Source organism: Xenopus tropicalis, chromosome 2 (assembly GCF_000004195.4).
Source record: "Xenopus tropicalis strain Nigerian chromosome 2, UCB_Xtro_10.0, whole genome shotgun sequence".
Taxonomy (NCBI): Eukaryota; Metazoa; Chordata; class Amphibia; order Anura; family Pipidae; genus Xenopus; species Xenopus tropicalis.
The window spans coordinates 86,661,561-86,687,773 of record NC_030678.2 but is presented as its reverse complement, the minus strand read 5'-3'; the positions used below and the strand labels follow the sequence as shown (position 1 = coordinate 86,687,773).

At 38.7% G+C, this 26,213-nt stretch overlaps 1 protein-coding gene across 2 annotated transcripts; it reads right to left on the bottom strand.

Moving 5' to 3' along the window:
* ptp4a2 (protein tyrosine phosphatase type IVA, member 2) lies at positions 1-25,943 on the bottom strand. 2 transcript variants are annotated; one of them, XM_012957043.3, is made up of 6 exons: positions 25,749-25,943; positions 9,691-10,381; positions 8,321-8,413; positions 4,251-4,381; positions 2,658-2,732; positions 1-2,026 (listed from the first exon to the last, which is right to left on the bottom strand). In XM_012957043.3, the coding sequence occupies exons 2-6, from the start codon at positions 9,784-9,786 to the stop codon at positions 1,918-1,920; spliced, it is 504 nt and encodes a 167-aa protein (XP_012812497.1). In that variant the 5' UTR covers positions 9,787-10,381; positions 25,749-25,943; the 3' UTR covers positions 1-1,917.
* Positions 25,944-26,213: the final 270 nt, after the last annotated feature.

Below are 26,213 nucleotides of genomic sequence, written 5' to 3'. Positions count from 1 at the left end.
TAGTATTTGTAAAATATTTTATTGAATACGTTTCATGAGATTTTTTTTTTCTGTTGTATTGACGCACACGACTGTGTGTATCTGCACAGCTCAGCATGTTCTCCAAGAAAACAAAATTATATATATTTAAATGCTTGAAAATTAAATTAATAAGTTATAGTCTGTGAGAGTCTTTCATCCCCCTGAACACAATTTTACTGCAAAGGGGAGGAAAGACCATATAGGCACAAGTTCCCACAACTTCTTTAAAAACCGAAACAGCAATCAGACCTTGTATAAAAAGAGTCAGAGTTTAGCACCCACATGCCAAAGGATGAGGACACCATGGTTTTTTGTTTTTTTTTTGGCATTGCAGATTTAATATGGAAAGTTGCTTCTCTGCCCTAGATGTAAGCTCCCATTGGTCACAGTAAGGTTAAATGCTTGAGGTTTGGCTAGTCTGTATTTCCTACTGATATCAAAACAATGCTGTTTGTATTGCCTGCACAAACTTCACTTGTCAGATAGATGCAGGTGTTTAGTAGAACACTACAGTTTACTTTTTAATTCATACTGGCAAACTATAGGCAAGTAAAATGTTATATATTTTAAAGGCTGATTGTAAACGGCAAAATAAGGGAGGTCAAGAAATTCTAAGGGAAGTGGAACTAATCAGCTGAAACTGATAAGGTATTCCATCCTGTGCTAAAACATAAACAGGAGCCCCAACAAAATAAATAGACATGAACAAGTGTATCTTTCCCTAAAATACAGATTTCACTATTACAATGGAGGGGTTCTCTAACAAATACATGTCTTACATCTTCCTCCAGTTGGCCAGAGGATATGCACACAGTAGCTCTGATTATGCAAAAGCAAGAATTTATCTCCTTCTGGCAGCTGAAAGTTTTGTTTCCCTGCCTCCATACAGATGGTCCATGCTTAGATATGTTTAAAGGACACAGTATTTTGTCAAAACAGTTAATTTTCCAGGAGGAACAGATCTAAACAAACTGTAGTTCTGTCTATTTTCATGCACACGTATGGCATTGCTGTTACCAAGACCAAAAAAGGGATCATTGACAGATTCTATTAGAAGTTACAAATTCTATTTCATTTATATCCAAAACTGGATCATTTGGTGGCCACTGAATGACAGATTTGGCTTAAGGCTGAACAGCAATCGTTCTATTTCAGACTAGAAATAGATGCTGCACTGTGGCAGAAAATAGGCATTAATGGTCCTGAGAAATGCAGAATTTTCCTTTGCAACTAGTCTTTTACTGTAGAATTCAGTTTATGTAGCGTAGATTTAGGGGAAGAATTATAAAAATCTGTAATCATTTCCTTTTAGCAAATCTTATATATACTGTTCATGAACCACAGGGAGGATGTGGGCTAGTTGCTTTATCTCACACTTTTGGTTCACTAACGTATTCACCCTCATTCATATAGCCTATTACTAGGGTCCTGCAGAGGAGTACAGAACACAAAGTCTACTGTGCATCCTCTAGATAAACATTCACTTAACCTGTAGGTCAGTGTGTTTGCTTACTATGCCCCTGCCTGTATTGCTTCACATATTTGGCAAGCTGGAAGTGCTAGGATTCATACCTGGGCTCTGTTATTTAGCCCTGCACACATCTTTACTTTTACTTTAAGTTTTCTTACGTTACACAGAGAGAAAAGAAAGAAAAAAAGTGAGGGGGAAGTGAAACAAACAAAAAAATAAAAGTAATTCTATGAAATGTGTTTTAATTCCACTATTTTGGCTTTCTGTTGCATTTTTTTTTTTTTTGCAGGTTTCCTTTTCCAATAGGACGGAGGCAAGAAAAAACAATCTTGTTTTCTGAATCAAGATTTCCACCTTAACATTTTCACAATGATCACAATCATTTTAACAATGATCTGATTAAAGCCAGTGGTTTCCACACTGCGTTACTGCATACAGCAGTGATTATTGGGATCCTTGAACCGAAGGCGCATCTTAGGCCGGTACTTTTCCAGGTAAAGCAATTGCTTGGAATTAAATGCTCCTCTTCGTTTTCTGAAAACAACAGTAGGTAACTGGTCAGCTGAAACCTTGCAATGCAACTTGAATTTAAAATACAAGTGTTTGTAATACTGCTGCTAAATTGGTGCCACAATTCAGCAAATAACATAATCGGCAGGAAAACGAACAAGAGTTCAGTTATAATGCAACACTGCTAAAGAACACTTGTCCCTTTATTTAAGGTTAGCCTACAGTCTTACAGGCTCACTGACATAATATGAACAACCGTGCATGCTCAAGATAACAATTGTTCACACTCTGGTACAATTGCACCAGAAAGGCCTTCTGTTTTAATCTGCACATGTATAGGGAAAATGGTCCAACCATAAACAGGACAGGGAGAGTGATTCAATTCTAAAATTAATAATATGAGAAACATTTTGCAGAAATTTATATGGGTATTGCATATTTTTCTCAGGAGCCAGAGTATACAGAAGCTTCTTTATGCCTTGATTTAAGAAAATGAAACAGAAGAAAACAGTGCATTTAAAGTTGCGTCTTGTTTAATGACTTGTTTACCAGGCAAGAAGGTCCTTGGAGAAAATACAGGAGTGAAAGGGAGTGAGCGAGAGAGCAAGAGAGAGAGAGAGAGCGTGAGAGGAAAAACATTGACAAGTTCACTTACTGCCTGATAAACTGAACCGCATCTTCATACTTCATGCCACATTCAATCAGTGCCAGAGCAACCAGCACAGGAGCTCTGAAAGAAAATCATGCAGAAATGAGTGAAGCTTTTGTTCTCCTCCAGATATCACCATATGATTCTTAACTGAATTAAAACTAACACTGCGCCAAACTGTTCTGTGTCCTAAATATTCCCTTTATTTACTGAAGCACACCACTACATCAGGAAAGATAGTAGTAGTAAGGATGACTGCTGACCAGTTTTCCTTTGTTTTTGTGTGTAAATTTATGGAAATGCTAGAGTTTTGGCTCTGGAGTCTCATTTGGCCATAAACATCCATTCACGGATTTTAGAATCTCCCTACCAAAAGTGAAACAAAAAATGGAGGGCAAGTGATTATAGTGATTAAAATAATGGATGAATACAAATAAATGTAAAAGAATGTTAGAATAAAACAAATGATGAAAACAGGATTAAAGATGACATGGTTTGTAGCAAAAAAAATATAGATACTTATTATTTATATTATTTCTATGAAAATAGCCTTAATTCCTTTGTGAATTACAAGAAGTGAAAATATTTACTTTTGCTGAGATTTGACAGTCTACTAATCCAAGGGTAAATAACCCTACACTGAAGCTCATCTGAAAGCCCCCATTCAAATAGCAGAATTCTGGCAGGAGATCATCACTTGGAATGCTCTCTTAATCATCACTGCCAGGGTCTTTATTGTCTTTATCCTGCTAAGCTTTCAGCTCATAAGATGCACAATTTCGGTCAACAAACAGACACAGCCCCTCATGGTTGCAAGAAGAGTCAGCCAAACAGAATATGATAAACTCTGTATGCTAATTAAAACAATCTATGGCACAAAAATAATCAAACCCAAAGACACCAGATGTCACTTCATTTAATTTTATTTTATGGTCTTATATCTTTAATCTCTGCATCATATTCTACTTACACTAGGAAATTATTTTTAATCCCAACACTAGTAAAGACAAATATACACATTTTTAAGCATATCCTTATTTTTCTAAGAATAATCAGTAAAACAAAATGGGCCCAATTACTCAAAAGAAAGCCATATTTATCTCTCTCCCTCCCCCTCTCTTTCTCTCTCATAGAGATATATAGATATATATAGATATATATATATATATATATATATATAATTTTGAGGTTTTATTGTAGAGGCAAAAAGAACTGACGTTTCGGCTGTGACACCAGCCTTTGTCAAAACTATTTATATGGACTCCATTTCATTATTTCAGAGCAAGCTGCTAACTGCGCTATTACAAAAGTGAAGCGACCATTACATTAAATTAAAAAAAAAAGTTTGACTTTGCTAAGCAAACTTCTGAATTACAAAACTTTCATAAATGGTCATACACATGTCTTTACTTCATACAGGGACACCCATTTTTTAAATGTAACTATGGTTGGAACTTTTTAAACCACGATTAAACCACTTCTCTTCTTAAAGACTTCAGACATAAGCCTTAGGTTAGGGAATTTCCAGTGGATGGCTGTTCAAAGCTATGTTATAGAGATTGCCCCAAATTAATATGTGGGGGTGGCTGGAGAACATACCTCCCAAGTCCAGCCACACAGTGAACAGCAATGCAGCATCCAGCCTCCTCACGGAATTTGGTTTTCAAGAGGTTTAGCCAATCATCAACTATCTGTGTTGGAGGTGGGGCTCCATCATCAAAGGGCCAATCCTAAAATAAACCAGAAGAGAGAAAATAAGAGCAAAGAAAAAAAAAATCTCCTTAAACGTTTAAGAACAGTTTGTCTCATTTACTAACACTGGGCAAATTTGCACCTGGGCAGTAATCCATAGCCATAGCAACCAGTTCATTGAATAGTTACATTTTTTTTCAACCAGCTGCATTCTAACTGTTTTAACATGTTGGCTCAATATGTGAAGCTCTATTACAATAAAGCACAAACATGTCTTTCCTAGATGCATAAACAAAGAAGAAATACTTTCATGGGTATTTCTAGTTTCTTACAAATCTCCAAATACAACAAAGTATTACATTTCAAAGTATAACAATCTATACCAATGGTTAGCTTGTTCCCACCCTCCACTGACGTTCAGGGCTGAATCGTCAGATATGGAAGTATAGAAATTCTACCTCCACCTGCTGATTCAGCCCTAAACGTAGATTTTGCTTGGGCGCCTTCAATGGCCCCGATCAAAATCTTTTAACATGGCCAATCGACGAGATGACAGCTATCCGCAGCCTTTGTGATATCTGTCACCTCTTCGACCCACCATACACACACCGAATATCGTACAAAACAAGGTATTGATAATATCTGTGCATGTATGGCCAGCTATACAGTGCACACCTTACCTCCCCTCTTATTGTTCAAATGGGGATATTTTTAAAGTATAAAGACATTCTTGTTGCGCAACTTTTGTATGCTCCTATAAAAGGGGTTTCTAACTTGCCTATACAGTGGTGTGAAAAACTATTTGCCCCCTTCCTGATTTCTTATTCTTTTGCATGTTTGTCACACAAAATGTTTCTGATCATCAAACACATTTAACTATTAGTCAAAGATAACACAAGTAAACACAAAATGCAGTTTTTAAATGAGGGTTTTTATTATTTAGGGAGAAAAAAAAATCCAAACCTACATGGCCCTGTGTGAAAAAGTAATTGCCCCCTGAACCTAATAACTGGTTGGGCCACCCTTAGCAGCAATAACTGCAATCAAGCGTTTGTGATAACTTGCAACGAGTCTTTTACAGCGCTCTGGAGGAATTTAGGCCCACTCATCTTTGCATAATTGTTGTAATTCAGCTTTATTTGAGGGTTTTCTAGCATGAACCGCCTTTTTAAGGTCATGCCACAACATCTCAATAGGATTCAGGTCAGGACTTTGACTAGGCCACTCCAAAGTCTTAATTTTGTTTTTCTTCAGCCATTCAGAGGTGGATTTGCTGGTGTGTTTTGGGTCATTGTCCTGCTGCAGCACCCAAGATCGCTTCAGCTTGAGTTGACGAACAGATGGCCGGACATTCTCCTTCAGGATTTTTTGGTAGACAGTAGAATTCATGGTTCCATCTATCACAGCAAGCCTTCCAGGTCCTGAAGCAGCAAAACCACCCCAGACCATCACACTACCACCACCATATTTTACTGTTGGTATGATGTTCTTTTTCTGAAATGCTGTGTTACTTTTACGCCAGATGTAACGGGACACGCACCTTCCAAAAAGTTCAACTTTTGTCTCGTCGGTCCACAAGGTATTTTCCCAAAAGTCTTGGCAATCATTGAGATGTTTTTTAGCAAAATTGAGACGAGCCATAATGTTCTTTTTGCTTAAAAGTGGTTTGCGCCTTGGAAATCTGCCATGCAGGCCGTTTTTGCCCAGTCTCTTTCTTATGGTAGAGTCGTGAACACTGACCTTAATTGAGGCAAGTGAGGCCTGCAGTTCTTTAGATGTTGTCCTGGGGTCTTTTGTGGCCTCTCGGATGAGTTCTCTGCGCTCTTGGGGTAATTTTGGTCGGCCGGCCACTCCTGGGAAGGTTCACCACTGTTCCATGTTTTTGCCATTTGTGGATAATGGCTCTCACTGTGGTTCGCTGGAGTCCCAAAGCTTTAGAAATGGCTTTATAACCTTTACCAGACTGATAGATCTCAATTACTTTTGTTCTCATTTGTTCCTCAATTTCTTTGGATCTTGGCATGATGTCTAGCTTTTGAGGTGCTTTTGGTCTACTTCTCTGTGTCAGGTAGCTCCTATTTAAGTGATTTCTTGATTGAAACAGGTGTGGCAGTAATCAGGCCTGGGGGTGACTACAGAAATTGAACTCAGGTGTGATAAACCACAGTTAAGTTATTTTTTAACAATCACTTTTTCACACAGGGCCATGTAGAGTTTTTTTTCTCCCTTAAAAAGGTAAACCTTCATTTAAAAACTGCATTTTGTGTTCAATTATGTTATCTTTGACTAATAGTTAACGGTTTTTGATGAGCAGAAACATTTAAGTGTGACAAACATGCAAAAGAATAAGAAATAGTTTTTCACACCACTGTATATAGAGTAACTAGACAGACAGGCTTATAGTATGACCTGTGGGCAATGCAGTCTGATTAAAATTAAAATTAGCACATAGCAGCAGTCCATAGTAAGATTTGAAAAAGCCCTCACTGTCCATACTGCCCAAAACATATCTATTTTGATTATATGCATTCTATAAGCCTAGAATTAAGCAAAGGCATATTTAAATATCCTAGTTGAGTTATGACCTACACTTTGATTTCTAGATGCTCACTAAAAATCTCTTTCTTCATCCAGCTCTTTGTGTGCTACAGGAAGCATAATACATGCAAACTGGTCAGTTTATTTGTCCCAATGCTGTCAGAGCAGCCACATTGACAATTTACGATTCACTCTTGACTGAGTCTTGCAATGAATTTTAAGTCCACAGCAGGTGAAGAGGCACTAATTAAAGGCTTGCTTTCACAAACCTACAAAAATATCCACACAAGTGTAATATATACATTCACAATGCTGTTATAGTAGCCATAAAATTCCTTTAAATTGATACTTGCAAAAAGACTTGAACTGAATATGTTAAAGGGGATATTAACTAAATATAAGTAAACATGTTCTTACATTTGGCAATCTGATTAGAGCTAATGCTCCAGTATATTTTCCACAAGGTGAGTGAATGCATTAAATCAGTGTCTGATCACTGACAACTTGAAGTAAGAAGGAAGCTTATAAAGCTGGGCTCTGTCAGTGGAGCAGAAAAATTTTGCAAAGAGCAAAAGGGAGATTGGCATATGTTAATGTTATATAATTATTATTATAATACTTTATTTAGCGGTGACATATTACACAGCAATTTACACAGGTTATACATAATTTACATCAGTCCCTGCTGGACTGGAAACACCACATATATATTCATATTTAATTCATCTCTGGGCCACTAGCTCAGAAGCCTTAAGGCAGGGGTACAAATTAGTTGAGCCGTGACAAGTCTCCGTTGTTGCGGCGCCACGTATGCCATCCCACCACCGATTTACATTCCAGCCGGTGGGATGACATTGCGCGGAGACAAATTATCCCGTGTGTCATCGCCCATAGGCTAATGTCACATGAAGTGCAGAGTCAACTTCTCTCTGCCTGCACTCTCTCCAGGTAGTGCCCACGTGCTCCCCTCTGCTCAGTGTCTCTCACCGATAGACAGCATTGGACTGTGTACAGACAAAGGGAGTGGATATCATGTAAACACACATAGTTTTGTGTTTTCGCACAGATATCTGCTCCACGTGTCTGCAAACAGGCCTGTCATTGTAGAGACGGAGTGGAGTGAATAGACTTTTCTCTGCCTGCATTTTCTCAGAGGCTGCCCCTCATTTGATATAAGTCTTACTGCAATACTGTCATGAGAAAACATTAACAAGTTAATAGAGCTTCTCCAGCAGAATCCTGCATTGCAATCAGTTTATCTAAGACACAAACATATTTATTTATATTTAATTTTGAAATTCACACAGGGCGAGCCATATTCTTCATTTCACAGGGTACCACAGACATGTGGCACTGATAAACTTCAATTAAACAAATGAATACAAAATTCAACTTAAGCTCCTCACCGGAGTAAGTCAGTAGGCTAGTAGTATACTTACTAAAACCTGTATCCCTTCCTTTTCTACCGGTGCTTTATCATATGTTGCATCGCATACTCTCACAAGGGTGGTAACTCCATATTTCTTTAGCTCCTGCAATATGAAAAACATGGTGAAGATTACATTTGAGTAATTAAAACCCAAGCTATAAAACATTAAAGGAACACAAAAATACAATGCACTTTAAAAGCAATTACTGTCTTGCTGAAGTGCACTTTTCTGCAAACAAAAAAGTGATAAAATAAAATCAACCTAAAACATGAAAAACAAAATGGGATATTTGCACATGGGGCATTCTGATAACATTATTTTTAGGTTGTGATGATTAAAACTTTGCACCTGCAAAGACGTGGGATTTTTCCAAAGGTATTTCCATACCATAAGCCTACAAAAAAAAACTTTTAAACATTTTAATAAGCCCAATAGGATTGCTTTTCCATCAATATGGATTCATGCAGCTTAGTTACCATCAAATACGAGGTACTGTATTATTACTAAAGAGAAAGGGTAATAAAACAGTAAAAAGGAGGAAAAGATATTGAATTTTCTGCTCAAATAACTACATTTTCATAATTCAAGCTTTCTGAGGTAAGAGACCCTATACCTGTTGTACTTCTAAAGAACAATGCTTCTTGGGAGGTGCACTGCTGCAGGTACAATTAACGTATGAAACAGGTTAAAGGAGAACTATACCATTGGGTGGAAAAAGCCCCCTTAACTATCATTGCCTAGACCCCCTTCACCTCTTCCTTATGGCGCAGTTTTTACGTTTATTCACTCATCACTATTTGCAATATGTGGTAACTAACGGCATATTTTTTTCACAATTTTTTGGGAATCATATTTTATAGGAGTTGTTCTCCTTAGCAACCAGGGAGTGGCTTGAATAAGAGACTGATATATGAATAGGAGAGGGACTTAATAGAAAAAAGTTATAAAAAGTAACAATAACAATAAAACTGTAGCCTCACAGAGCAATAGTTTTTGGCTGTCGGGGTCAGTGACCCCCTCTTCAAAACTACAGAGTTTTTAAAGAAAAAGGCTAATAATTCAAAAACCATAAGAAACAAATAATAAAGACCAGGTGTAAAGTTGCTTAGAATTGTTCATTCTAAGACATGCTAAAAGTTAAATTAAAGGTGAACCATCCCTTTAAGTATTATAGTAGCGGTTACCATTAGCCACAAATTCCAGTAAATCAATATAGACCCATCTACTAATGCAGGGTCAATTGAGGAAAAAAATCCTTCCTGAATGGAATACCTCACTGAATAATGAAAACAAAACATTTTTTCTGTGGTTTGTATTAGAACTGCTTGAGTTCATTGGTATAGCCAACTGCCTAGACGATACTGCATGTAGATTCTTACCTCTGTGAACTTGTTGAGTGTGGCATTGGTTGGATTATGGGTAATAAGAAAACGCATGCACTCATGAGAGATTTCTACTGGAGCTGGACGGTTCATTTTGATCAGATTAAAAAAATAAGGATATTTCTTGGGAAAAAATCCTGAAAAATTCACAGCAAAAAATATTAAAAATTTCTATAAAGAAAAAAAAAAATTTTTTTGCAGGAAGAAAAAAAAAAAAAAGACTTATTGCAAAAGTCCCAGCGATGGTTTTAATGCAATCAAGCACTTTGTGAGGGATGCAGTACAGCATCCAATGGAATTTTCTTACATAACTTATGGAAGGGAAATGAAAAAGAAATTAAAAAAAAAAAAATGGACCAATGGTCTTTATGGCAAGGAGGCACTCATTTGGAAAAGAAAAAATAACTGCAGAGATGGCCTCCGCACTTAGTCCCCACTTTGTAAAAGTCTTCCCTTCACAAAAGGAAAAATTAATTTGCAAAAGCAAGATGGTCTCAAGGTATGAAAATAAATAGTAACTCCCATATGCTTTACTGCAGCTGGCAAAAGGCTGATGATTGGAGGGTGGGCTCAAAGAGGCAGACTTTTCAGCTCACTTGTCCGCGCCAAAGCCGTGCTGAGCCTGGCAGTATTCTGTTCTTATGCGCCGAATCGCCATAAATATGCCACGTCCACTCCAAGAGGAAACCTTTGAGACAGAAGAACACTGCAAATTAGTATTTGTAGGTTAAGAAGGCTTACTTTGCAAATTCAGCTTTATTTAATTTTTTTAAAATATCAAACTTACACTGGTAATTTAGAAGCTATTTTTTCTGTGTACTCATTCTGAAAAGTTAATGTAAAGCGCTGCATAACTTGCTGGCACTATATAAATAAATGATGACGATACATTAAATTGTGCACATGGAACATATATATAATAAAAAGCAAAAAAAGTATGCCCAAGAGCAGTAACCCATAGCAACCAATAAGATGTTTGCTTCATACTGATTGGCTGCTATTTTTCGGGCACAAATTAGTTCAGCCTATGCCTGGTGGCCACACGCATATGTCAAACAACCAAACATGATACCAATTTTGCAGTCATAAGGGAAACACTGACAACTTGAATTATCCAGAAACCAATTATCCAGAAAGTTCTGAATTACGGAAAGGCCATCTCCCATAGACTCAATAATCAAATAATTCACATTTTAAAAAATGGTTTCCTTTTTCTCTGTAATAATAAAACACTACCTTGTAATTGATCCCAACTAAGATATAATAAATCCTTATTGAAGCCAAAACAATCCTATTGGATTTAATTACTGTTTAAATATTTTTTTTAAGTAGACTTAAAGGTAGGAGATCCGAATTACTGAAAGACCTCTTATCCGGAATACCCCAGGTCCCGAGCATTCTGGATAACAGGTCCCATACCTGTAGTAAACCTTGTTTTTATTCAAACAAAACTTGCCACCAAGTCAGAAATTCAAAAATAACTTGTTTGGGAAACATCCAAGGGGTTGGTAAGCAACATGTTGCTTATAAGCCAATGGTTAGGGATTACTGGTCTAATACAATGGTGCTGGAAAATTTGTGAACCTTTTTGAATTTCCAATATTCCTGCATTCATTTGATCAAAAACATGATCTGTTTTTCCCCACCTAAAACTTGATACTAAGTACCCATTTAAACAAATGAGTTAAAAACATTACACTAGTTGATTTATTGAAAAAAGTTGCCACACACACACATATGTGTGTGGCAAAAGTATGTGAACTGCTAGGATTCACAGTGCATTTGAAAGGGAAATTAGAGGCATAGGATTCTATTAATGGGATGATAACCAGGTGTAAGTATCGAAAGCACTGCCATATTTGAAGGGACAGGGACACTTTACAAATAATGCAGCTCTAACTATAACAGCAAAAAGTGTGGGAGTAAGAGACAGAACTAGTCCATTAACTGGTTGATGTGCCCTGTGAAGCCCTATGATCCCAGGAGGTGGCTCTTAGTACTAAAAATAGCACTTTTCTATTTTAGGATTACCCAATGGCACAAACAACAATAAAAGTATATTTTTAGAAGAATGGCTTATTTACATAAGGGAGGGTTTTACATAAAACCTGTTTTATGCAATATATTTTTATAAACTCATACATTGTTCAAGGGTATCATTTTGCTTTAACAACACAAGTCTATGGAAAGTGGATCATGGTTTGAATAAAGGAAATTTTGGAGGACCACAGAAAAACTGTTATTGATGCTCACCAGGCTGTAAAAGGTTACTTAAGTACAGGTAAAGGACCTGTTATCCAAAATGCTCGGGACCAAGGGTATTCTGGATAAGGGGTCTTTCTGTAATTTGGATCTCCATACCTTAAGTCTACTAAAAAAATTAAAAAGAAAAAATCAATAAAACATTAAACCCAACAGGATTGTTTTGCATCCAATAAGGATTACTTATATCTTATTTGGGATCAATTACAAGGTAGTGTTTTATTACTAATAGAGAAAAAATCAGTTTTAAAATTCTGAATTATTTAATTAAGATAGAGTCTATGGGCGATGGGCTTTCTGTAATTCGGAGCTTTCTGGATAACGGGTTTCCTGATAAGGGATCCCATACCTGTATTTCAATTGTTTGGTCAACTACTATAGATCACACCAAGAGTTGCAAAAAGATAGCCACTACTAACCAAAAAGAACATTTCTGCCCACCCACAGTTTGCTAAAGACTTTGTAGATAACTGACAAGGCTATTAGAAGAATGTGCTGTGGACAAATTAGACCAAAACATAACTTTTTGTCCTGAATAAAAAGTGCATACCAGCATAAGAACCTTAAGAGACCGCTTTGATGATGCCTCTGGACAGGGACAGCATGTCATCATTGCTGAAACTATACATTCTGAACTGCACCAGCAAATTATGAAGAAAACATCAAGATTATCCATTGCTGCTTAAGGTAGACATACGACTTACTGAAAGAAATGGTTCATAAACTTTTGTCACACACAAATATGCAACTATTTTTTTTTACATAAATGAACAAGCATTATGTTTTGATTAATTTGTTTCTCATTATCTAATTTTAAGACTTGTGTAAAAAAAATCACATTCAGTCATATTTATGCAAAAATATTATAAATACAAAAAGGTTCTCAAATTCTGAGCATTGCTGTATGGTTGTATAATATAATACGCTGGCATTTTCAGAAAAAATTGCTACATTACAGTACATCAAGTAAAGCATTCATTTAAAGTTATTTTGCCTAGTCCAACACAAAGAAACTCCACACAAGGCCCTCTGTATATTATATAGATAAGCCATAAATAGCACTCAATGCGGTTTCTGGAAAACATTATAATGTGCTGATCACCATGCACAGCAACCGGTTTCCAAGAATAGCGTAGGATTGAAACTGAATCTTTGTACAAGCCTGATTATATATTAAGTGCCTCGTCTCCCTGCCGGAGGTACACTTTGTAACAGCAAGACAGGGATTGATGCCTTTGTCAAGTTTGGTCCTACAATCAAAACACTTGTCTAAAATCCTTCAACAAGCTACAATGTAGTAGCCTGATTTTAGCTTATTTACTGGGGTAGATCACACATACAGGGCGTTTACTTACCCCAGGGGCATAAATGCAGATGTACTAATGTCCCCATTTAGTGCTCACTTACAGAGCACTTGCGCTGCTGGGGTTCATGGTGTCTGCGCTTTTACTTTGTACACTGCACCCTGCATTGTAACTGATGCCTATAGTGGCCATTTACTGGAAATTTGTATAAGTTGCATTGATAAGCATCTTGATTTTTTATCAGAAAAGGGTTGGCCGAGCTGTAATGGGGTGCCCAAAAGGTAGATGGGGGTATACCAGTAGATCACTTAAAAGTTACTGGAAGACCTCGAGGTGGAATGCAGTGGGATGACATACCGCCACTTCATTGGCTCAAGCCATCCACCTTTGTAGTTTAATCCCAGTATAGAAGATTGTCCCCACCTGGCCGCTGTATATATTTGTTCCCCCTTTATATATGTTTCTGTGTGCAGACTACATGTGGGCCATGAAGAAGTAAAAACTACTCCAATCCTTTCATTGAATAATGTTATGTGGGTATTAAATGTGAATTTGGCACTGCATTTATATATTGCTATTTGTATTTGTTAAACATCGCTTGATACATTTTCTTGCTTATTACACCAAAGGATAGATGTTGCATTATTTTAACTGTGGTAGATCTCATGACGGAGGCCAGGTGGCAAAAGTAGATCACAGGGTGCCAAATCTGGGCGCCCCTGCTCTAGATCTAAGGCCTTCAACATAATGGGCATTTTTATCACTACAATGGATATGGTAAAACTGTATACTACATGTTGTGGCTAATATGCCTTTAACAGCAAAAATCATCATGCATCTAGCTGGATTGCATCAGGTAACAATGTTTTTTATATTAATTATCTATACGGAATGACCGTTGCACAGACTTCACTGCAGGAATCTAACCCAAATCTGCTTAGGGCAGTGGCAGATGGGGAGATTAGTTGACTAATGTCCCTGTCTGCCACTGCCCTTAGTGAAGTTTCAGCCTACCAGAGCCACTTCTAAAGTTGCCCAGATTTGGTCTTGTAACTTGGTTGATTTCTACCATACTGCCCAACCATCTATACATGTATGTCATGAAGGAGGTCATGTCCTGATTCAGATAATTGGGGGGTTGCACTGGACATTACTAGATGAGAATATGAAGAGGACCAGTAGGCTCCACTGCACTTTTTGCAGTTCCTATTGTTTGGGCTATTGGCATGAAATAACAGAAGAGTCATCCATGCATGGCATCCATCCATTTGACCCGATTGGTCATGTACCCTAGAGCAGTGCTGTCCAAATTCTGTGGTCCCGAGGGCTGGAATTTTTCTGGCCTAAATGATGGAGGGCTGCTAACAGTTTTGATCACTCCCCTTTTTAAACTGCAACCACTTCAAACCACAAGAGCTTTTAAAACCATGCCCACATTAATGGTGGTAGTGCAGCAAAAGCCAAATGCTTGGGGCTCACTGTAGAGATATCCCCTCATATCCCACAGTATGGCACACAGAGCATAAGGTTGGCACAATATGGCACACAGCAGGAGGGTAGGGCAGGCAGAGTATGGCACACACAGGCAGCATAGGGCCGACAGAGCATGGCACACACAGGCAGCTAAGGCAGGCAGAGCATGGCACACACAGGCAGCTAAGGCAGGCAGAGTATGGCACACAGAGGCAGCATAGAGCCGACAGAGCATGGCACACACTGCCCTAGAGGATCGGGCAGTATACAGACACCATAACGGAGTAATTTGTTTCATACCAAAAAAGAGTAGTGAGCAGTCAGACGATATGTCCCTGTAACTCCAAACAATCTCCTCATGCCATCTGACGAGGTAGGATCCTACTTTCATGCATAGTATAGATATTTTAAAAAAATCCTCTAAATTTATTACAGGCAACAAACAAGTAGGAATTATTAAAAGCAGGGTTTACTCTTGTTTAACAGTGAAACCTTTCACAAGAATGCTTTACAAAGTGGACCCAGGGTTTAAATCAGAATATACAGAGTACATTACTGGGAGAGATTTATGGCAGCAAATTCCTGCTAATCTTCTTGACAAGCTTTATCTGGATGTATTACATTCACAGTTGTACATGTGGTGCCTAGTTTGGCAGTCACAAGTCTTCCAATAAAACTGAAACTTAAGATCATGCTGTGGCGAACTGAAGAAAAGGGACAGTCACCTCATTCTTTGGCAAAGCCAGCCAGTACCTGAATAATCAGGTTTCCGCGTGTTTAACTCCAACACTGACATGTGAGTGAAGTTGGGCCAGGAATTCCTGGCAGAGAAATGAATATGCAGAATTGCTCAGCCCCCACCCCCATCTTCCTCCCCTCACCTCAGACCTCTCCCAAAGCATGCAGTTGGACAAGGGCCATTTGCAGCACTGGCTTGACTCGTACAGGCAGCAGCAGCTGAAGGGTTTAAAAAAATGCAGATAGTGTGGAAAAGGTTAGTGCATTCACCCAGTCAGGTCACAGACACTAAAGCATAAATAGTGCCTTTCACGCCCATTATTTTAGGTAAAAGGTTCAGATAAGAAAACGTTATTGTCCAGTAAAGAAACATGCAAAAAAGTCCTTTATAATGAAATATTAAATGGCTCTTATTATGCACCTGTTTCCTTATCAAAGTTCTTGTCATACAACTATCAGGAAAACAAGGGGTGGCACGTTCTGAAACTGTCAAGCAATTTTTGGTGTCACTAATGTAAAACAGCACTTCTAGGAACCTTCCCCCACAGGGAACCACCCATTATAGAAAGATCTTCTGGCCTCAGTGAGGTGTTATCTGCCTTTACACATGTCAATAACCCAGCAATAAAAGACAAATGCCTTCAAATTGAGCTTCAACCTAAATCATCCCTCTACTCGAAAAGACAACATACAATGGTGTGAAAAACTATTTGCCCCCTTCCTGATTTCTTATTCTTTTGCATGTTTGTCACACTTAAATGTTTCTGCTCATCAAAAACCGTTAACTATTAGTCAAAGATAACATAATTGAACACAAAATGCAGTTTTTAAATGAAGGTTTACGTTATTAAGGGAGAAAAAAAACTCCAAATCTACATGGCCCTGTGTGAAAAAGTGATTGCCCCCCTTGTTAAAAAATAACTTAACTGTGGTTTATCACACCTGAGTTCAATTTCTGTAGTCACCCCCAGGCCTGATTACTGCCACACCTGTTTCAATCAAGAAATCACTTAAATAGGAGCTACCTGACACAGAGAAGTAGCCCAAAAGCACCTCAAAAGCTAGACATCATGCCAAGATCCAAAGAAATTCAGGAACAAATGAGAACAAAAGTAATTGAGATCTATCAGTCTGGTAAAGGTTATAAAGCCATTTCTAAAGCTTTGGGACTCCAGCGAACCACAGTGAGAGCCATTATCCACAAATGGCAAAAACATGGAACAGTGGTGTACCTTCCCAGGCCAAAATTACCCCAAGAGCGCAGAGACAACTCATCCGAGAGGCCACAAGACCCCAGGACAACATCTAAAGAACTGCAGGCCTCACTTGCCTCAATTAAGGTCAGTGTTCACGACTCCACCATAAGAAAGAGACTGGGCAAAAACGGCCTGCATGGCAGATTTCCAAGGCGCAAACCACTTTTAAGCAAAAAGAACATTAAGGCTCGTCTCAATTTTGCTAAAAAACATCTCAATGATTGCCAAGACTTTGGGGAAAATACCTTGTGGACCGACGAGACAAAAGTTGAACTTTTTGGAAGGTGCGTGTCCCGTTACATCTGGCGTAAAAGTAACACAGCATTTCAGAAAAAGAACATCCTACCAACAGTAAAATATGGTGGTGGTAGTGTGATGGTCTGGGGTTGTTTTGCTGCTTCAGGACCTGGAAGGCTTGCTGTGATAGATGGAACCATGAATTCTACTGTCTACCAAAAAATCCTGAAGGAGAATGTCCGGCCATCTGTTCGTCAACTCAAGCTGAAGCGATCTTGGGTGCTGCAGCAGGACAATGACCCAAAACACACCAGCAAATCCACCTCTGAATGGCTGAAGAAAAACAAAATGAAGACTTTGGAGTGGCCTAGTCAAAGTCCTGACCTGAATCCTATTGAGATGTTGTGGCATGACCTTAAAAAGGCAGTTTATGCTAGAAAACCCTCAAATAAAGTTGAATTACAACAATTCTGCAAAGATGAGTGGGCCAAAATTCCTCCAGAGCGCTGTAAAAGACTCGTTGCAAGTTATCGCAAACGCTTGATTGCAGTTATTGCTGCTAAGGGTGGCCCAACCAGTTATTAGGTTCTAGGCAATTACTTTTTCACACAGGGCCATGTAGGTTTGGATTTTTTTTCTCCCTAAATAATAAAAACCCTCATTTAAAAACTGCATTTTGTGTTTACTTGTGTTATCTTTGACTAATAGTTAAATGTGTTTGATGATCAGAAACATTTTGTGTGACAAACATGCAAAAGAATAAGAAATAAGGAAGGGGGCAAATAGTTTTTCACACCACTGTATATCTTGCCACTTATAAACCCCAAAGGAAAACAAATATAATAAAAGAATAGCAAATATTTACCATGTACACAGGGTAGAATTTCATAAGCAGTTAGTCAATATCCAACAGACAAAAAAAAAAAATACAATAAACGTGTACATCCTGATCAACTTCTGTTTAAGATTCTCAAATAAACTATAGAAATTGTTAACTTTGAGGGTATGGCATATTTGGCATTTTGATCGCTGCTACACCCACTACCACTTTTCACTTGTTGCCCAAAGCAGCACATTCCTTGTATCGCCAGCAAAATAACAAAACCACCAACTATGGATAGAAAAAAATACATCTCTCTGAAATGCAATAACTTCTGAACAAAGTTTCTCACAGAATGACTATTGTAATCAACATAACTTTTGGTATGCCAAAACAGTTATACTGTATATCTGTATATATTAGAATTCAGATAGCTCTTCCATACACACACAGAGCTAACATCACCGTGCATGATGTAAAGAGTTGAGTGTGCCACTAACCTAACTGCTTGAACAGATAATGCTGACTGTACAGTATTTTTAGAAGGAAAATGTTTGCTACCTTTTTTTTTTTTTATTTCACACTCGTCAAGGGACACCCTTAAGGGCTCTGGCACATGAGGGAGTTTAGTCGCCCGCGACAAATCTCCCTTGTTGCAGGCGACTAAACTCCACAACATGACATCCCACCGGCAAAAATGTAAATCGCCGGTGGGATGGCATACGCGGTGGCGCGATTTGCAGAAATCGTCGCCGCATACGCCATCCCACCGGCAATTTACATTTTCGCCAGTGGGATGTCATATCGGGGAGATTAGTTGACCGCAACAAGGGAGATTTGTTGCGGGCGACTAATCTCCCCGTGTACCAGAGCCCTAACCCAACACCTCTGAGATAAATGGGATGTTAACAAAACCTTGTTTGCCCTTGCAGCTGCTGCCTGGCATTGCTAGCTTGGCTGTAGCAAGCAATGCCAGGCAGCAGCTGCAAGGGCAAACAAGGTTTTGAGCTGTATTAAATGGGGTATAGATTCACGGGAGGAGGGGGTTATTCTTCCCCTTTACAGAGCGCTGGTAAGGCCCCATCTAGAATATGCTATTCAGTTTTGGTCTCCAGTGCTCAAACGGGACATTATTGAGTTAGAGAGGGTCCAGAGAAGGGCAACTAAGCTGGTAAAGGGTATGGAAAGTCTCAGTTATGAAGAAAGACTTGCCAAGTTGGGTCTGTTTACACTGGAGAAGAGGCGCTTAAGAGGTGACATGATAACTATGTATAAATATATAAGGGGATCATATAATAACCTTTCTAATGTTTTATTTACCAGTAGGTCCTTCCAACGAACACGAGGGCACCCACTCCGTTTAGAGGAAGCGAGGTTCCATTTAAATATTCGGAAAGGATTTTTTACTGTGAGAGCTGTGAAGTTCTGGAATTCCCTACCCGAATCAGTTGTACTGGCTGATACATTATATAGCTTTAAGAAGGGGCTGGATGGATTCTTAGCAAGTGAGGGAATACAGGGTTATGGGAGATAGCTCTCAGTACAAGTGAGGGAATACAGGGTTATGGAAGATAGCTCTTAGTACAAGTTGATCCAGGGACTGGTCCGATTTCCATCTTGGAGTCAGGAAGGAATTTTTTCCCCTCTGCGGCAAATTAGAGAGGCTTCAGATGGGGTTTTTTTGCCTTTCTCTGGATCAACTAGTAGTTAGGCAGGTTATATATAGGCATTATGGTTGAACGTGATGGACGTATGTCTTTTTTTAAACCCAACTTACTATGTTACTATGTGTAGAATGATCGAATCTGAACAACATTTCACAATTTAAATGATAAGCCGCCTTCTTTTGACTCTTCCCAGCTTTCAAAGGGGGGGGGGGTCACTGACCCAGCAGCCAAAAACTAATGCTCTGTGAGGCTTTCCTATTTATATCTCAGTCTCTCATTCAAACCACTTCCTGGCTGCTAAGATAATTTGGACCCTAGCAACCAGATAGCTATTGAAATTACAAACTGGAGACCTGCCAAACAAAAAGTGAAATAATTAAACACAAATAAAAAATAAAGACAAATAGCAAATTGTCTCACAGCAGCACTCTATACATTGTACGTAAAAGTAAACACAAAAGGTGAACAACCATTTTATCAGGTTAGAAATTTTCTGACCAGTCTGATCGATTAAATGACAAATCTCCCTGGTACCAAAATTATCAGGACAATCATATCAGTTTGTGTATGGCCAGCTTTACCCTTAAAGGGACATTATCACCAAAAAATAGTATAAGTTGTTTTTGCCTGAAAACAATAGGGAGTGGTATATGTAAGAAAGTGGCAATTATCTGATTTAAAATCAAACTGTCTTCTTGCATAAATTAGGTATGTTGATTACAATGTTTAATGATCCCCGATAAAGTTGGAAAAAATTGTAGCATCTCGTAACACTGGTCCAACTGATTATGTGTGCTTTATATCCTAGTTATTTGGACTGGTATATGAGTTACCTTTGTTCAGGCTGGAACCTCCAGCTCATTTACACGAAGTGCAGATTTTTTTTCTACATGGCGCGGCAATTAATGGCATGAACTTTATGGACGATGGGTAAGCTCAATGTGGATCCTGCACCACAAGGAGCTAAGTAGAATAAGAAATGCCTTGCTATAGGACCAGTTTCAATATACCCCAATATGCCCTAATACTTATTATCCTTTATTCATACAGCTCCAACATGTTACAGCATTTTATCTTAAAGTGTTACCACTAATGTCAACATTAGCTTGTTTCCAACATCAAAGTGGGTGTTAAATGTATGCCCAGCTCATTGGTAAAAATATGCTCTAACCAGTGACGCAACTATCTATACAACAGACCCTGTGGTCGTGGGAATCACAGGTGTCAGTAGTGTTAAGCTTATTGCCCAAGGAATTCACTAAAAGTGCTAGACTTTGTGCATGCTCTTCTCTCTCTGAAAATGTTACATTATCTAATGGCAAGAGTAAGGGCAGTCGCACACGGGGAGATTAGTCGCCCATGATAAATCTTCACTATTGCGGGCGACTAATCTCCCTGACATGCCATCCCACCAGCTAGAATGTAAATTGGTATACGCATCGCTTCAGTTGCCTCACAAGGAAACTTCGGAAAACCAAATCGACATGAAGCCATCCCACCGGTGATTTACATTCTTCCTGGTGGGATGGCATGTTGGGGAGATCAGTCACCCACAATAGTAAAGATTTATCGCGGGCGACTACTCTCCCCATGTGCCACTGCCCTAAGGCAGCCTCATGGGCAAAAGAATTGTAAAGTAAGATTCTGACAGGCTAACCCAAGTCCCAGCATCTACTAATCAGAAATATAAAATTATCTGCTAATACATTATAATCATTTTCAGTGCATTGTATAAAGTCTGAAATAAAGTGCTCTGGTACTGATCCAACCCAATGTCTTTTTGCAGTATTTCAAAAGTAAACAAATTCTGAATACTGCTGCTCTAACAGCGAAGTTAATTGGCAAAAAGTTTATGCAAAGTGCTTTTTACATAGTCAAACTGTAAATCCATACAAGGTGCAAAAAACACAAGCAAGTATCAAACAATTTTCAGCAATTCATATTTTTTGGCCTCCAGGTGTTACTCCCAGCATAGTCCAACATAATATTAAAGCATGATGGGAAATGTAGTCCAGATCATTTAGTAATCTAAAATTAAGACTCACCAAATTAAAACCTGATCTACAGGAAAGCATGGGATATTCATTTTAAGAACAACCATAATATCACTTCCGTAAATTACTACACAGAAGTTACTGGGTTCTGAAACAGAAAATGCATTTCCTAAATGTGTTAAAATAACACTTAAATTTGCTCTGATAAACGAAACTGCTTTCCTGTGCATTGTCTGTCCAATCTACCAAGTTACATGTGATATGTGGCAAGGGGTCATGCAAGGTTGAGTTCCAACACTTAGGCTCAAAGTTCAGATCTCTAAATAATCGGATCACTTACATAGCTTGAAACACATTTATTTTACACATCTATCATAAACTTGTCTTTGCATGCTATTTATAATTTTGCTATAAAAGTATTTTCCCCCCATGTTCCTCTATGAGGGGGCTGCCATATTTGTGCAGCAGGAGGCCGTTAGTATTCAAAACTATAAACGGACAGGCTGAGATGGGACAGTCAGGTTGGCAAAACAGTAAGGTTTAGGAACTTTAAGTAACAATTACTTACAAAAGTAGCACTAATGATCAGCACGACCTATAGGTAACTTTTAATGTACATTAATATTTTAAAGAGTAGCTTTTTGGTGTAAGTATCACTTTAATACTGGCATTGTTAAAAACCAGTGCAGAAATACTGAAAGGAAACAATACAAATGCCAAAATGTCTATGATACAGTAACATTCATGATAAATGTCTTCTGCACTGACAGGAAGCTGCACCTGGTTTTCCTTCATTAGGCTACCCCAACAAGTCTGGCAATACTCAGATCATATAGTGCAAAGCAAAAACAATGCTGTTTCCGAAGAGACACTTACATTTATATTATAAATGCTACAAATTGGAATATTAAATACAAACTCTAGCTAAGAACATATTGAATATAACAGTCATACTATCAGGCCTTACTAAAAGAATTGCAGACACACAAAATATACATTTTATTTATATGATCTACATATGCCATCACAGAGCTTCCCCAGAGAGAAGGAAGTAATGCAAGGCCATCAATTCATCTACACAGGAATATAGAATCCTAAGTCATTTTGCAATGTACAGAGCCAAATGAGCATGCCCCCTGTATACAGCAAAGAGGGGTATATGTAACATATGTAACATATGAGTCACAAAAATGAATGTCTATATTTCTGGCTCTCAATGTTTAGAGAGTGGGAGGATGAGTAATACACGGTGATCAAAGTCATCTCTAGGATATTGATTAAATACTGAAAGGGAAGAAACTACTGTGCTTTTGTCACTTCCAGTCGAGAAGGTCACAATGTTCCCAGGTACAATGTGAGTCACTGGAAGACCCAGCCTACAGAGAGGATGGGAGGGGGCAAATGTGCCCTGAGGGTAGAAGATCACAGAATAGTTGTTGTACTAACTGCAGTATCAGTAGTCAGCCAGGACTTAAGTATAATTTAAGACTATTCTTACCTTGTAATCCATATACTGTAGCTAGTTATAATTAGCCAGAAACATGTGCTTCACAACTAAACAGGAGAATGTTTTGTAATCAGTACTAGCAGATTTACAGGACAAGGTGACTTTATATTGAGAACAAATAGACTCTATACCATTACAGCTTCTCAGTCTGGTATCATTAAACTTTAGGTACAGGATCCCTTACCAGGAAACATGTTATCCAGAAAGTTCCAAATTACAGGAAGACCATCTTCCATAGACTCCATTATAAGCAAATGATTCTAATTTTGAAATATGCTTTCCTTTCTCTCTGTAATAATAAATCAGTACCTTATAAATGAATCCAACTTGGTTATAATTAATCCTTACTGGAGGTAAAACAATCCTATTGGGTTTACTTATTGTTTAAATCTATTTTTCAATAAAATTAAGGTATGGGGATCCAATTTATGGAAAGAGCCCTTATCCAGAAAACCCCAGCTCCTAAGCATTTTCGATAACAAGTCCTATACCTGTATATATAACCTAAAAAGGCAACTAAATATTGTAATGAAATTTACATTTAAAGGAATTATTTTACCATGAGTTTAAAAAAAAACACAACAGTGATTTGAGAACATTAAGTAATGAGATTTTCCAACAAGCAGCTGTTTCGATACAGAAGTCAAAAAGTGCATCATGAACACAACAGATTCTGCTTCATATAGACAAATACTCACAAGTACTACCACATTCACCCACTGCTAGAATACTCACACCTACACATTCGTGAGCCTCTATTTTAATAATGCCAAAACATTTTATGAGCACTACAGAAATAGCTGATCATCTACATAAGTCCCTGCCCCAATAGAGCTTACAAAGTAAGGTTCCTATCATACACAAACAACAAACACAAGGGGTAGTTTAATAATGGTTTTGGAGGTTGGGATAAACTCCTTGCCTCCTTGTGCAACCCACAAATATGCATTTGCATGTCTTGTCACACACAATTAACAGTCTGTTTCCATATCTAAGCTGAAGTCAAAAAGGTTATAAGTCTTAAAGAAACGAAGACATGCTTATGTCTCCACAGAACTGCCACAAAATCAATGCACCAAAACTATGTTAGAAATGGATACAAACTACACTACCCAAAACATGCATGCCTCCAACCTTTATATCACTGATGGCCAATACAAGTATTGTTGGATAGCAATAATTATTATAATTTTATGCTACTCTAAAGATGTGGAACTTATACTTTAGGTTACATTTGGAACAGGCATTTTGGTAACTGATGGGTTTCCCTAAACATCCAACATCAAATTTAGTCCCAAAAGTAGCTTGGCCAATAAACTGGCCAGTGTATTTATTGGCAATTATAAATTTTGCAAAGAGCCAACTTTGGCAAAGCCCATTTCATCATAACAGGAATGGAACCTCCCCATACAAGTCTCAACACATGCTTCCAGCTAATTAGTCAGCATCAAACCTTCAGGATTAAATTAAAGTGGGACTACTGGTTGCCAACACACAAACTTATTTGAAGAACAATACAGTCAAACCTGACTAGCTAAAATGTATCTGCTTGCTAATGGCAGACACTGTGTCTGGTAATTTTGTTATTTCCGTCTCATACTGGCAGTTTTCTAGAAACATTACTGAGGCTGTTTTAACATCATAAATGTCATGGAACATTAAATTGGTTTTAGATATATAGACTAACTCATGAACACAAGAAGGTACACAAACAAACATAATGAAGTTTGACTGCTTTGTCATACACTTTTTATTAATAACCTGATATGGGTGACTTCACAAATGGTTTCTAAGCACTCAGTCTATAGGCTTCTGTGGGGATCTTAAACCAGTAAATGACATACTGGTTTTGCAGTTTGTTGTTCTGGAATGCCCACATTCAGGACTGTACAAATACCTTTATTTGACAGAGTATGAATACAGGTTTCTTGAACATTTCAAATCTGCCTAAAGTGCTTTATCATGTCTGCCAGGTAGACTCAAAATGTCCCACAAAGCCCTAGTTTATTCCAACAGCAAAACGAAATCATTTTTTAAAGTTGGTTTTGGGGTGAGGGCTGTTTAGACATCAAAGGTGTTGCACTTTAATGTAGAATCGATTATGGGGTGTAGGATAGCTTGTAGGGAGACAGAACACAAATATTATAATTCTATTTGAAAAATGCCTGTATAGTTTTATAGTTAGCCGACCATCACTTTAATAACTACCCGTGCAAAGTGCAAACCACGCGTCCTGGGCATAGAGAATATTGGGCCCAACAGGAGACTGGCGGCTTATCTCTGATTCAGCTCTCACATCACATTTATACAGGAAGCCAGACACTTACTGACACATAGCTTACGCTCCCTCGGTAAAAGACCGGGCTGTCCCTGCCGGAGGCCTAGCTCAGCCACTTCACCTCGTGTGTCACCCACATACCAAGCTCTAGAACAGAGCGGCTTTTTAGGTTTTTTTCTGCAACCCTTTGCGTTCTTTTACCAGCGCCCGTCTGCCCAACTAGCGGCGTGCCAGGCGGATAGAAAGCTGCCACCGGGCATGTCACGTGTCACTTCCCCTTGCCTTCCACAAGGACCTCAAAGCAGAATGAGACAATGTCCCCAAGCCCGTACAAAACTGTTAACTCCCTTTCCCCTAGCCATAGCCATTGCCCCACTGGAAACACGCGGCCATGTCCTTTAAGGTGACAATATCCTTCATGCATACTTGGCTGCAACAGCACAACTTGTAAGCACCAGAGCCGACTATCATTTCACTTCCCAGCCACGGGCCGGTTCATTTCCCAAAGCGTTTACTTACAGTCAGGGGCGAGCTGTTCATTGAATCCCGGCTGTTCGTGCCCGGGTTGTCCGTATTGCTGTCTACCCTTTCTCAGCCCCTTCCTCTCAATGTTCCGGCCGCTCTGACACAACTCGGGGTTTTTGCCCCGCCCTTTCCCAAGAAAACCCAATAGAGCACCAGGAATCGATAGAGGCAGAACGCTTCAAGATTGGTTGTTCGAGGCGGATGGGCGTAACCGGATGTGTTAACTCCCCATGAAAACTAGCCAATCAAGTGGTAGAGACCGCTGCGTGCACGGCATGTGATTGGCGTGGAATAGGTGCCGTATTCAGTCTGGAATGGTCTTGGCCGCAAGCGACGAAGGTGTGTAAGCGCACATAGAGCCGATAGGCGGGCTCTAAGGGGAGGACCAATCAGAAAAAGCAACGCAATAAAGCTCGTCACCACTGGGGGGGACGTGGTCCTGTAAAATGAATTGATATC

Bases quoted from the DNA above. Each gene is read 5' to 3' on its own strand.
- ptp4a2 (XM_012957043.3), bottom strand. From the start codon at position 9,786: ATGAACCGTCCAGCTCCAGTAGAAATCTCTCATGAGTGCATGCGTTTT. The intron at 2,733-4,250 runs GTATGTTCTCCA...ATTTTCTTTCAG, and splicing joins TGTGTGGCTGGACTTGGGAG to AGCTCCTGTGCTGGTTGCTC. The intron at 2,027-2,657 runs GTAAGTGAACTT...TGTTGTTTTCAG, and splicing joins GCGGTTCAGTTTATCAGGCA to AAAACGAAGAGGAGCATTTA.